General features: G+C 55.5%; 1 protein-coding gene across 5 annotated transcripts in view; it reads right to left on the bottom strand.

The window, feature by feature from the left end:
• TNS1 (tensin 1) overlaps nt 1-14,191 on the bottom strand; it is a 229,712-nt gene that overhangs the window by 46,489 nt on the left and 169,032 nt on the right. For all 5 annotated transcript variants that reach the window (XM_068544489.1, XM_068544485.1, XM_068544487.1 and 2 more), the window contains exon 19: nt 1,324-2,877. In XM_068544489.1, the coding sequence (XP_068400590.1) occupies nt 1,324-2,877 (1,554 nt within the window). The remainder of the gene's footprint in view (nt 1-1,323; nt 2,878-14,191) is intronic.

The following is a 14,191-nucleotide window of genomic DNA, read 5'->3' as shown; positions in this document are numbered from 1 at the left end:
TCCATAGTGTGAGTACTGCCATTATGGCCAATTTCAAGTTACCAATAGTTGAACTGGGGGCTGTGCTCTGCTCTGAAGTACAGGAGCGAGCAGGGAGTCCATGCCGCCACACCAGGTCCTGGACTCAAACCCAACAGCCAACTGGCCTGGCCCCAGCTACTTCCCTAAACCCACCATCCATCCTCAGGGACGGCGTCTCCCTTCCTCCCTGTAGCTGGCATGGTGACTCAGCTTCCCCTAAATTTAGGAAAAGGGACAGAAGGCAGAGTCAGCTGCCCAGGCTCCCCTTCTGCTCCCTGACTACCCACCACCCTGTCAGCTGAGGGGCTTGGCACAAGGTCCCCCTCGCCCCAGGCTCTGGTTCACCCTGGCCTGGGCTTCACCTCCACAATAAAACCAACTCATAGGATTTCCCGCCCAGTTTGGCTGCCCCCATGGAATGGTCACAGGCTTAGGCCAGAGGGAAGGAAGGGAGCCCTTCCTGCCCCTCCCAACATGGCCCTGGACATTGCCATTTCTTGCCTTTATCTCCCCAGTAAGCTCATCTGGTTGCCCCACTCTGTCTCCTCTCTCTGGAGAATAAGTCCATTCTCTGATAGGAAATGGGGATCTGTTTCTCAGTGCCTGCTTCCCATACAGAGCTGGTCCTAAAGCAAGGACTGGCAGGACAGCTGAACAAGAAGATGGATCTTGGCCTCCCCAGAAACAGAGAAATATCCTGAAAGGAGGCACCAGGGTTGAACACTCAGATGGAGCCCAAGGGCTTCAGGACACCCTCTCAGGCATTGCTGTGCCTCTGGGAGGGCTCAAAAGGGAACTGGAGTCCACAGAGGCCTCCCTCCAACCTTCTCCAGGCCTTCTCCACTGCAGGCAGCTGCAGAGAGCATCTCCTCTCTGCCTAGAAAATTTGTACTCCAGCCCTGGAGTCACCACCTCCAGGAAGCTTTCCCTGATTGCCCTAGATGGGAAACCTTGCTTTCCCAGGGTCTGGGGCTTTGGTCCCCACTTCTGTTGTAGTACACATTGCTCTCTGTTAGAATTATCTGTCTGTGTACCTGCTCCCTCACTAGACCGAAAATTCCTGAAAGACACTGATCTTTGAACCTCAATGCCTGGCTTGGAGCCTAACAGGCAATGAATGCAGGAAAGGATGGCTGGCATCTGGGCTCCTGACAGCCTCTTCCCCAGGCCAAAGCAGCACCTGCTAAGGCGTGATGGCTGGGCCTGCACCTCGCTCCAGAAAAACCAGCCAAGACCAGAGAGGGAAGGTGTGGAGGGAATAAGGAGGGGATACCCAGAACTCATGGTCCCTGAGGCTCTTACCTGCTACCCGGTGGGCCACAAGCCCCTCCAGGTTCAATGGCTCCTCCTCTGGAGTTCGGGATGGGTCTGAAGTCACCTCCTTCGGTGGAAGCTGAGGCTGAGTGGTGAGGCCAGGGAGAGAGACTGGGGGCAGCTGAGGCCCCGGAGAGCTCTGGGTGTTTGGAAGGAAGGCAGACGAGGAGGAGGCAGCTGGGCTCTTTGGACGGTAACTCTGGTTGGGCCCCATTAGACACGGCTGATAATCATAAGGTGAGTAAGGCCTGCCAGGAGGGACAGACTCTAGGGAGGCCCGGGGAGCAGGCTCAGGGGTGCCCAAGGAATGCCCACTGGGGATGTAGCCAGATCTGGACTGGGTCAGTGGATGGGACTGGGAGGAGGAGCCAGAGAGGGGCTGGGAGGAGAGCGGGGAAGCGCCTGGCCAGGCCCCAGGGACACTCTGGGACTTGTGCAGTGGGGCGGCCGCCGTGGCTGGCTCCAGATCCAGCATCAGCATATTGAGGGCTTCGATGGACTGCTCGATCTCCTGCTGGGAGGCCGCCCGCGGGAACTCGGGGAGGCCAGGCATGGGGGGCTCTGCCAACGGCTGGGGGCTGGGCCTGCTGAGCCCGAGGCTCTCCAAGCGGGCTCTTTCCTGCTGGCGAGGAGGCGGGTGAGGCTGCCAGGAATTCAGGCCCCTCTGCACAGCCTCCCGGCTGCTCCCCCCACGGGCTGGAGCTGGGGGCAGCTGGGGCTCGGTTTCCGGAAAGGACTGAGAGCGGAACATACCGCTGGGGTCATGGCCATAGTGGGAGGTGGTCATTGACTGTGGCCAGGCTGGGTGGGGCCCCTCCCGCTGGTAGCCAGCTAAACTCTCCTGTGCAGAGTAGGAGGGTCGCATGGGGGCAGGGTGGCCAGCTTGGGCAGGCACTGCCCGGCTGGCAGACTCATAGGGGTAGCCCCCGCCGTTGACCATAGGTTCCACGGGGTAGGGCTTGTCCAGACCGTTGGTCAGTGGGGACAGGGCCTCCGGGTAGCCCCCCTCACTGGTGTTAGTGACCCCATCCAGGGAGGACAGTGTGCCCATGCTGCCCGCGCTGTGCCCATCCTGGTTGGGCAGCTCATCATCCAGGATGTCTGTCTCCCGCTCGGATGCCAAGGCCCTGCCATTGACGTGAACCTGGGCCGGGACGACATGGCGGCCGGAGGAGGGAGCAGCAGGGCCCCCCGCCAGGCGGGACCGGAGATGCTGGGTGTGGTACATGGTGCCTTGCTTCTCTCGCTCCAAGCCAAAGCCACTGAGCAGGCGGTCCAGCTCACGCTTCTCCTGGGGACTCAGGGCAGCAGGGGCACTGGAGGGGCCGGGGGCAGGCTCATCGGTCTTGTCTGTCTTGGTGGAGGCCGTGGAGTTGCCCGAGTCGCTGCTCACGGAGAGGGTGTGCTCCACGTGGTTGGGGGTAGCCGACAGAGCGGGCCGCGTGGCGTTGACGGCCCCGGTGCTGTCGTGCAGGGAGTCCTTCTTCTTCACCTTGGCGTACAGGCTCCCGTCCAGGGGCCCCTGCGTGTGGCCCACAACCTCTACAAGAGAGGGACCAGAGGGGAGACAGACAGCAGATGTCAGTGGGAGGCGGGACATCTTCATTCTCCCGAGGAAAGCAGCTGAAAGCTTTCCTTCCCTGGATCCCCAAAGGGAATCCTCTCAGCACCCAGAGATAGAGCCAAGGTGGCAGAAGGGCAAAAGGACAAAAGGACTCTTTCCCCGAGCTTTTGAGCAGAGCCCTCCCCTGCACCCAAGGTCAGGGCCAGGCAGTGGAGTCCAAGGTTGGGCCGGGGTCCTGGGGGCAAGATGCCCCAGTCCAAAGCCTGGCTCTGGCACTGCACTCGCCTCCCAAGGACGTGGGATGTTGGGCCAAGATGGGGTCCAGCAAAGGCGGCAGGCCTGGTGTTAAAGAGGAAACAGTTTCCCTCTGAATGCCAGGGCCCGTGGAGGTTCTGGAAAGGAGCTTCAGGGGCCAAGGGTGGAGGGAGCATCTTAGGGATTGAGAACACAAAAGTAGAGGTTTTTCAGCAGGGAGAGGTGCCCCCTGTGCCATTTTGTCTGAGATGGTCTGGGGACCCCGTGAGCAATACTTTCTCTGAAAGGAAAAAGTGAGCGCTGGGTGGCTAGAGGCCAAAGGGCTGACTCAGGAACGAAGAACTTCCCTGCCCAGAGGAACTCAGTGATTTCACACCCTGTACAGTCAGCAGTCCAGCTTCCAGCCTTGACACACACACACAAACACACACACCTCCCTTCCTCCCCCTCCAAGGCAGGCCCCCAACTGGCAAGAAAAAAAGCCCCCTCCCAAACACTGCACAGACTCCAGCCCAGACACCAACAATCACACACACACTCACACACAGAAAACCAGGTACAAAGACATCCAGAGACACACACTCCCACCAGAAATCACCCAAATCAAACACCCAGACGCATGCGCTCATGGAGTACACCAGACAGCCCCAGCACCGCAGTCAGAAAGAGCAGGTGTGGATACAAATACACAAATACTAATGTTAATAGCTAACATTCAGGGAACACTTTGCTACATTTACACATACGTTATTTCTAATCCTGTGAGTCAGGGTTGTTATGCCTATTTTAAAGACGGAGAAACTGAGACGTGAAACCATTTATTTGCAGACACGTAGTACTTGGTAAAGCTGGGATTTTAAATCAGAACTAATTTAGAATTTTTAAAAAACTAAATTAAAATCAAAGCTAAAGCAGAACTTCAAAGACCACACAATTTTTTATTATTCTACACTGTCATATCACACACACACACACCCCCACAGAATAAACACATAAAAAGCAGCAATACCCCAAAATAAATACTGAAATTTAAAGCCACAAACATTTCAGAAAATACAAGCTCCTACCATGCCCAAGGATCAGCCCTCAGGCCAGAAGTGGCAGCCTCTAAAAATAAACACCCATACAGAAGCCTACGGCCAAAAACAAGTGATCAGACAACCGCAAAACAGGAACATCCTGATCAACATACACACACACAAACCACAGGCCAACCAAGTGACGTCACCCAAGCACTAGCACCGACATGCCCGACAAGGCACATCGTCCACACACACCCCCTGGGGGCTGGAGGCTCTGCCCAGTCACTTAACTCTCCAGAACCATCTCTCTGCCCCCAGTTTTCCCTGGGGCTTTGGGGTCTCAGCCAGCAGCAGGCCCCAAGTGACACTGGGCCAGAGTGTTGCCGCAGCCCAGGGCTCACAGGGATGGCGCTGGTCTGAACTGGAAAAGGGTTTTGGCTGAGAAAGGTCTGATTCTCCGAAAACCTGCCCCTTGTGCCGGGACCCCAAAAGGCTACTAAGATGCAGTTATACACATGCTGCCTCTCCCAACTCAATGGCATCATCCCTAAAGGGGCCGAAATGTAGATGAGAGGCCGCCCCTCGTGCTGTGTCCTTCCAAAGAACCGGGCTCCATGTTATACACACACAAAAGAGACTCTGGCTGGCTGCTTCCAGAGGAGAAAAGTATTGCAGACAGAAGGCTGTCATCCACTCAGATTTTGGAGGGTGGTTCCCGTGAGGATGGGCCCCTCACACCACTTAGTGGCAGTCTGAAGAGCTGTCTTTCCTTCTCACTGCACCCGGAAAGCTGCTGGCCCATTCCTAAGGCCCTGGCCCTACTCTCCAGCCCACACCGTGAGATGACAGAGTATTCCTCCCGGGCCTGGGATCTCCTCCATCCCCTGAAGCCCCTCATCTCCCAGGTCCATGTGCACATAGTCCGGGAAGCAGGGGGGAGGAGCAAAGCAAAGGGTGGAGTGTCCAATGGCCGCCCATTTACCCTCAGAAGGCAATGAGAACCACTGGGTGCAAACCAGAGCATACCTGAGAGTATTCCTTCCTAGGAGAAAGCAAACCCACTCCAGCATCTCACTAGGGTTCACAAAAGAAAAGCTGTTGGCAAGAGAGATAAGAAAGCATCTTCCAAGACAGGGAGGGAGAATTCACACTGATTACCACTCCCTGATATCTTGGCCCTCTGGGCCACGCCCTACTCTTCACGGACTTTGAAAATGCCAATATTAAACTTATTCTGCCACGACCTCACTTACCCCGACATGGGCTACTGTTCACATGAGCAACATCAGGATAATAACTGCCAGGCAACTGAGGCTTAGTAAGAAAATCGAAGAAGTGTAAACTGTTTAATTAAATCCCGTTTGCCAAGTACAAATGGAAATGCCTATTCCTGACCTCAAAGAAGGGGCCGGCTGCTCCTGACGCCCAGTGCTGGCAGCACGCTCCAGGCTGTTCTACACCTTCACTGGGTCATCTTCCTTTTCAAATCAAGAGGAGAAACTGAGGACACCCAGGCCCCTCCTAGGTCCGTCAGCCCCCGTGAGGGCTCTGCTGAAATCCCAGTGCACCTGAGGGGCACGAACACCTGCTGCTCCCATCAGGAATGAAGGAAAGTGCCCACATCCCTCACGCCACACAACACGCTTCTCATCCCCTTCTCCCCATCAACCACGTCCACATTAAGAGCTATTTACCAGGACCGCAAGAAGCCGGAACACCATGTCGGTTTCAATCTACTAAGGCAGGAAGGGCAAAAGAGAGAGGCGGGCAGAGCAAAGAGGAGTGAAACAGAGTGGGGGAGGAGGAGAGGGGACTTCGAGGGGTGAGGGGAGATGGCTTCAAGGCTCTTAAGCTAAGGGGCCACCAGATCCATCTTGAAGTCCCAGCAGCCTCTATGGGCCCAGCCAGTTCAGGTAAAAACATCTCAGATGAGAGGGAGTTGGACACCCAGTGGGAGGGAGCAGGGGATAGAGGGAGGGACCTGCCTGGATGGGGCTGTGGGTGCTGAGAAGGGGAAACACAAGGTATAGGCAGCCCAGGAGGCTGAGCTCCCAGGCCCCCAACCCGGGCCAGCCTGGACATCCTGCCCATTTCTCTAGGGAAGTGGAGAAGTCTCTTCAAGGCCCTGCTTGCTTTGTCTGATTATGCCTGGCTCTTCCCAGCAGCTGCGCCAAGCCCCGGACTCCACCCTCAACGCTGAGCTGGATTGCAGCAAGGGGCCCTTATTCCACAGCGGCCGTAATCCAGATGTGCGTGTCATGCTTCTGGAAAGCTCTGAGGAAAATCCCCAGCTGACTTGGACGTGGACCTACTCTCTACTCCCTACCCCCTAGGCTCCCCCAGTGAACTGCAGGAGTTCGCGTGTAGCTGGAAGCACAGCACAGGCCAGTACGCAGGAAAGGAAAGATGTGTCCATCCCACACACTTCAAAAGGAACAAAAGAAATAAACATGGGATGCTAAGGTGATAAAGGGTTTGGGCAGTTGCTGTCTAATTTTGATGTTCATAAGAATCTCCTCCGGGGATTGTTAAAAAATGTAGATTCCAGGGCCCTATCTCCAAAGATTTTCACGCATAGATCTAGGGTAGGGCCAAGAATCAGCATTTTAACTAGCTCTCAGGGGCTTCTGGGTAACATCTTGAGAAACCTTGACCCAGGTGGTCAGCGTTTTGAGCCCTGAGGTTAAGGACCTCCGCTTCTCTCACTAATGTCAAGTGGGGAGATGTCATTTATTTAGGTGTCAGAACAGACAGGCCAACCGGGAAAAGTAAAGGGTGCCAGCCTGGTGGACTGCAAGAAAGTGACTCAGTGACGAGAGACCCCTCCCTGTCCAAGGGCAGACCTGTTGTGCACAGTGAATGATTGATTAAGGTCTTCAAGATGGGGCCCTTCATGATAGAAAGTCCTTTGGGTCCACGTCCAGCAGAATAACAGCTCATTACAATACATTACCCGGAGTAGTGATGACCAACCAACGTGGAGGGAAATCAATGCAGTGCCCATAGGAAGAGGTAGGTGCCCACCCTGGACACAGGCGGTTTAGAGGCAGACGGGGGCCCCAGCAAGCCAGGAGGGACTCTCAGCTCCTTAAACGTGGGAATGAGGCATCAAAAACCACGTGTGTCGGGCAGGTAGGTGAGCTTTGACAAACAGCGAAGCTTGGCCAGGATGCAGCCAGGAGAGCAAGTTCTGGGTGTGTTAACCCTTTAGCCACAACCTCTTCCCCAGCTACGGGGCGGGGAGGTGGGCTGGGGCTGGGTGGGGGGTACTGAGAAGCAACATGTGAAAGCCAGAGGAAGGGTACCAAGGAGGCCGGAGGGATGCGGTTCTGGAGAGGAAGCAGAGCGGAAGGGCCCCCTCCCTCCCCACCCCCTCACCAGCTCACTCAGAAGGATGGCCCCCATCTTAATGGCTAATTCAGCTTGTGTTAACCACTAAACCTCCTTAACCACGCGGAGCCTGGCCTCCGAGCCCATCAGGTGAAGATTCAGATGCTTCCTTGCAGGTTTGCTGAGTGACAGGATTCAGGCGCTAAGCACCTTGAGCTAGGCCTGGCACATCCAGGCATGCTAACCTCTCCCCTTGCCGGCCATGCAGACCTTTTATCATCTGGCCCCTGCCTGCCTTTTGAAGCCTCCCCTTCACTGTCCTCAATACTCCAAACACGCCCCACTCTACTCATACTATTTATATGCTCTTTCGCACCCTGTGCCTCGCACACGCTGTTCCCGCTCCTGAAAGGCCCTTCCCCACCCTGCTCCCGCAACTCTCAACCTCCCTGGCAACCGTCTTCCTCCTCCTTCAGGCTCACTGTGACCCTCTCTGGGAAGCCTCCCTTGGCCTTACCCCTTTCCTACAGTCCGCCAGACTCAGATACACCTTTTTCCTGTTCCCACTGCGCTGTTCCCGTGACTGTAACGCTGGTCACCCACTGAACAGACATTACTGTCGACCACGTTTGTCTTCCCCACTAAGTTCCTTGAGGAAGGCCTTGACCTCTTTCTCTCTCTCCTCCAGTCTCTGGTTCGCAGAGAGTACCATTCACAATGTGGTCTATGTCAACAGTGCTTCTGGGAGTTCAATGCGCAGCTCACACAGCTATACAGGATGGCCCTACAGAGTGCAGGGCCTGGCACACGTGAGATGTTCCATCGAGCTTCTTGCATGACATTAAATAAAGCTTTATATAGTCCTGTCAGCCACTGAGATACTCTTCTCCCACTGCCACCCAGAGAAGTGGAAAATCAGGGATTCAAGGTGGACCTCAAGCTTCTCCCAAAGGGAAGAGACACACTGCAGCCAAAATATCATGAAAGAGGGGTGTTGGTAGCACAGGCTGGGCCCCGTGGAAGTCCTTGTAAATTGGCTGAGCCAGAGCCCACCCTGTGGCACTCCCTACAGGACGCCTCAGCCACACTCCAGCCCAGTCCAGTGGACATTCGCTTTCCTAGCTGAGGACCCCCTGCGGTATCTGAAGAATTCCCCCCAGAATGCCCAAATACAAATTTTGCACGTAATTTCAGAGCAGTGATGGAGGTGGAGGGAGGGGTGGAGGATGGAGAGAGCTATGGGGAACCTCAGCCCCATGGCTCGAGCATAGCCTGGGGTCCTCCTGAGATGCCCAGGCAACGGCAGCAGGGACCTCCTGTGGCCCACCTGTGACAGTCCCAGACTCCACCCATGCTGACCTCCTCGCGCAACCCTCGCAGCCAGCCAGGGCCTGAGGCAGCCCTTTGTTGGAAACACAGCTCACAGAGAGTTCTAGAACTTCTCTAAATAGGAATGGGCTTCCTCCGGGGCTCTGAAGAGCTTCAGAATCAGGGGTTGAAGACCAAGTCTCTGCAGGGGAACCACAGAGGGGAGACACAGCCTCTGAGAGGCAAAGCGGGCAGGTGACAGGTGCAGCCTCAGGGACTCAGGTTCACAGTGGGAAGTGTCCACTGGTGCCACACTGACAAGCAGCCCTGTGGGCAGGGACGGATGAGTCCGGGTGTGGCAGACACCTGTCTTTCTTCTTGTTTAGCAGCACTCAGAGGGAACCCACTGCATTTTCAGATACTGGAGAGAAGAGAACAAGATTCTTCCCAGGGCTGCTGTCAATCTTTACACAGGTGGCTCTGTCCCCTGTACAAGGGACCTCACCAAGGTCACCCCAAAATCTGCCTCTGTGGACCCAGGGAGGGTCCACACCTGGCCGCCTCCGCCAATCTGCAGAGGCAAGAAAGAAGGAGGGAGGCACTAAGCCCAGGGCCCAGACGGAGCCCCCGTCTGAATTTCAGAAGATGGAGAAAGTCAGCAGCCAAACAGAAATGGACACCAGAGTCGCCTCCCACCAGCAGCTCCTGCCCGTGGCTCCCGGCCCTCAGAGGCACAGAACGAAGGTCTGAGAGGGACCAGCTGAGCCATGAGAGCTTTTTAAAAGCCATGGGGTTTGGGGAGCTGACGTGCCTTGAGGGCTCAGTTAATCCACTGCCCACCCCTCATTTTACAGGACAAGGAGGCTCTGTAGGCTCCAGGAAACCCCCAAGGTCACCCAGCACAGAGGGCGTACAGACTCGCCTCCCTGCTTCCAAGTACAGCGCTCTTCCCCCTAATGGCGCTTCAAGGTGAAGACGCTGGAGGAGCCTGGGGGGCGGGGGCACTCTCCAGCTGTGGCTGCAGACCAAGAACCTCACGATATAAGATACGGGGCTTGGTCAAGTGATGATGACAGATGTGTCCCCAGGGCCTCCTCAGGAAGGACCCACACACTTTACACAGATACCATCTTACTTGAATTCCTCCAGAGAGAGGGAGTAGGCACAGAAAACCTCACGGTGACCTTTCTTTCAGACCCAAGGGGCCAGGGCCTGGAGGGTGAGCGACCTGCCCGGTCACAGGCCAACCCACGCCTGTGGGGTGAACGTGAACTTGCAGACCAGCCTCCTGACTCCAGCCTGGACCTCAGCTCCCACGCCAGGCACTCTAACTGGAACCTGGCACGCCCACGCCCCGCCCTCGGCCTATCCGGGCAGCAGATATCACAGGCACACTCCGGATGGCAAAAATAGCTCCTGAGCCCACAATAATCGAAGTCCTTCTTTGCCAGGCCAGGGCACCCGCCTGGACACTCAGAGATTCCTGGCCAGGGGCACAGTCGAGCCGCCAAGAGCCCTGTCAAAGTTGGGAGAAAGCCATGAATGGGAGCCCACAGGAGGCCAGTGGGGGAATGGTCAGCCCCGAGGGTGCCACAAAGTTCAGGCCACAGAACTGGGGGTGCGGGTGCTGTCCTGAATAAACAGGAATGTTTCAGGGGCGAGTCCATGCCTCCGCCACATGCCCTCTGCCCACCCCATTCTCTCCCGCCATGAACCACTACCCCAAAGGGTGAGGCCGGCTCAGATGCACTGACCCCCTCCAACGCAGCCACCCCGCAGACCTGAGGCGGCGGCTCTTACACATTCCAGGGCAGTGAGTCCAGGAAGGAGGTGGCCAGGTCAGCCCCATCTGCCGCCAAAGGCAACGCCAGGGGCCACGGCCCCACGCAGACACACGCCCTTCCCCAGTCCAGGTCCACGGCAGCCCCCAGCCCCCAGGCCCAGAAGCCACCCTCCACCCTCTCCCCGGGTCCAGCAGAGAGCCACACAAGGACACACACGGGAGAAACAGCTGCCCGGCAGACACTTACCCTCTGGACAGAGAGGGAGCGAGGGGAGGGAAAAGAAGCGCTCTGAATTGATCTCTGCTCCTTGTGCCTCAAGTTTCAAATAATTCGTCCATGGCTGCAGCTCCCAGCGCTGTCTGTGTCCTACTTGGGCTCCCTCGGACTGTCAGGGGTGGGAGGAGCAAGTGCCGCCTGCCTGCCCTGCCCGTGCGCTCTGGAGCACACATACACACACACACAGCACTCCCTCCCTCTGCCTCTCGCTCAGGCGCACGCTCTCTCCCTCTCTCTCTCTCTCCCTCTCTCTCTCCCCCTCTCAGCTCGGCTTGCTCTGCCTCACTCTGGCTTGTCGGAAGCCAGTGGGATAAAACTCTGTCTGTAATTTCAGCCAGCTGGGTCCCCAGGGCTTCACTTATCATCCCGTAGCTATGCAGCTCTTGAATGACATCACAGTGGCTTCCCAAGCCCTCCACATGGAGTGAGAAGTGGCCAGGCCAGCCCATCTCCGGCCCCAGTTCCATCCTAGTCCAGCGACGGCCCCAGCCCAGGCCAGGCCCAGCACAGCCCAGCACAGCCTCAGAACTGCCCCGGCCCGGCCCCAGTCCCAAACCCACTGTGGCTCCAGGACCCAGAGGAGAAGTGGGAGAAAAGCGGCCGGGATGTGAGGGAGAGGGAGAGGGAAGGGTGAGAGCTCCTATGAGGGTACTGAGATTTATTTCCCCAAATTTTTCCACATTTTTTTCCCATTCTCAGCAAATGAAAGGCAGAACAGATGACAACAATTTTCCAGCTGCTGAACAATAAGGTGGAGATCTTTTTTTTCCTCTCTCTCTCCCTCCTCGCCACCCAGCACACACCCGCCGCAGGGCAGAGTCTAGGAGCCAGGACACTTCCTTGGCTTATAAAAGGGGGGGAAAACCCACAAGCTCCTATATTTCCCAGAGGTGACCATGGGGCCTAAATGGAGGCATTGGGGTATCACACATGCAGGATGCTGGGAGGGATGGGAGCCCCAGAGCGAGATTTGCAGTGCAAAGCTTTGGATTCTGACCCAGGAACCTTGACCATTTTTGAGGCCTGACTTTGGGAAGGCGAGTGTGTGTCTGGCTCAGGACACTGACCTGCCGGGCCACCTGAGAGGCCTCCAGGTGACTGGCTATTGGTATTCAGTTTGCTCCCGCCCATGACAATCACGAATGGCGGAGGGGATAACTTTTTGGAGTGTAGGTAATGCCTACCCTCACATCTTAGCAGCCAGATCCAAAAGAGCCCCCTCAGCTCGAAGCCACACGAGCTGCCCAAATGACCCCACCATCAGCCTGGTGTGCCCTGAAAAGTACCAGTAGTCCCTAACTGACAGCAGGACACCAAATTCCATCTCTTATTTGCATTTCAATTGAATGCCCAACCCAACTCCCACAGGCAGTAGGAGATGGCCTAGGATTTGCAGCCAGGCCAGTAGTGGTTTCGAGGCCCGGTGTCTCCTTGTCCGAGGCCCAGTTAGCCTGCCACCCCAAAGTGCTTCTGCAGCCACCCCACGCTGATGCCCAGACCTTTCACAGCCAGGTCAGGTACTGCAGGCCCGGGAGGGAGAGGCATGCCGGGTGCCGGCCACCTACTTCTCCCTCTTCGGAGCAGACACCTCATCCCTAGCCCCCTCCCCAGTGCCAGCATCACTAGCTGCTTCTTTCTGAGAGTAAAGAAGAAAAATAAGAGGAAGAACAAAAATGGTGCCCCGTACTCTGGCCCTTACCCTATCTTAACGGCATTTTCACTGATGAGATGGGGAACACCCCAGCCCAGCGTCAAAGACTTCACAGTAACCATCAAGAATGGGGAAGGGGGCTTCCCTGGTGGCGCAGTGGTTGAGAATCTGCCTGCCAATGCAGGGGACACGGGTTCGAGCCCTGGTCTGGGAGGATCCCACATGCCGCAGAGCAACTAGGCCCGTGAGCCACAACTACTGAGCCTGCGCGTCTGGAGCCTGTGCTCCGCAACAAGAGAGGCAGTGATAGTGAGAGGCCCGCGCACCACGATGAAGAGTGGCCCCCGCTTGCCGCACTGGAGAAAGCCCTCGCACAGAAACGAAGACCCAACACAGCCAAAAATAAATAAATAAATAAATGTTTAAAAAAAAAAAAAAAAAAAAAAAAAGAATGGGGAAGGGAGAAGAGGGGTTCCACGCCTCAGGCTCCAAACTGGGGGCAGAAGGACTTCCAATTTTCCCGGCGCAGGAAAATTGAAAGGGTATGGTCAACCAGTCCACCCAATAGTCTCTACCCTTGAAAATTGAAAGGGTATGGTCAACCAGTCCACCCAATAGTCTCTACCCTTGCAACAGTGTTAACCTAGATTTTATTTGCATACGACCTTCATGTTTATCTGCACATCTGAATCCCCTCAATAGTATTATTTTGATAAGATTTTGTAAAATTTTTAAAATAAATTTAACTTCCAGGTAGTTCAAAACATCAATATCCATGATATCCCAGATGTGGTGTGAAAGCTATACACTTTCTCTTCTAATATGCTTTAAAATAAATAGACTTAAAATCATTTCATATATAATTACCAGTCTGGCCAATGCACCATGCTTTGGAAACACCACCATACAAGAGTCTCTGTAAGTAGCAACTCGATCCCATGGTTCCCTGCTACCATCCAGGGACTGGCTACACCAGAAGGTTCTGGGGAGTTTTATAAAAACCCTGACCCCCTGGCCCTATCCCAGACCTCCAGAGGCCGAATTGCCAGGGGTGGGACCTGGGAATCTGAATTGTAAAACACTCTCCAGTGGAGAATGCTAGGCAGCCAGGTTTGGCAAAAAATGGTCCTAGCCGTACTTAACTCTTTTCAATTATAGGGATCTGGCTCTCTACCCCAAAAGCCCATTTCATCATTAGATGGCTCTAACAGATACATTTTAGCTCCCTGACTTTTCCACTCACCTTGTGGTGCCTGATTGGGTGGCTCAGACAAGCCAGATCTCGGCCACATGAGAGCTTCAGTCACTGAATGGAATGTGCATGTCCTCCTGAGTCTCTCCTTTGACAGACAAACCTCCCCCACTCCCGCCCCCAAAGTCCCTGAGCCCACCGTACCTCTCTTTGCTTCTCCTCACCACCTGAGCACTTGTTACCAGTGGTTTTTATCACTCTGAAGCAAGGGACGACCCACGTGGGCTCTGTGACCTATGAGGAGCACCACAGGCCTATCACCTTCCAGTTTCTGGAAACCATGCCTTTAATAATGCAACCTAAAGTTATACCCAGCCCTTTTGACTCGTTGCACTTCGGCATCTGCCAGGAACACAGTGGCTAAGAACATGGGCTTAGGGGTCAAGCCGACACTGGTTTAAATGCAGACACTAC

The sequence above is a fragment of the Eschrichtius robustus genome, chromosome 5 (assembly GCF_028021215.1).
Source record: "Eschrichtius robustus isolate mEscRob2 chromosome 5, mEscRob2.pri, whole genome shotgun sequence".
NCBI lineage: Eukaryota > Metazoa > Chordata > Mammalia > Artiodactyla > Eschrichtiidae > Eschrichtius > Eschrichtius robustus.
Note: the sequence above shows the minus strand (reverse complement) of the source record. Positions and strands in the feature narration are given on the sequence as shown.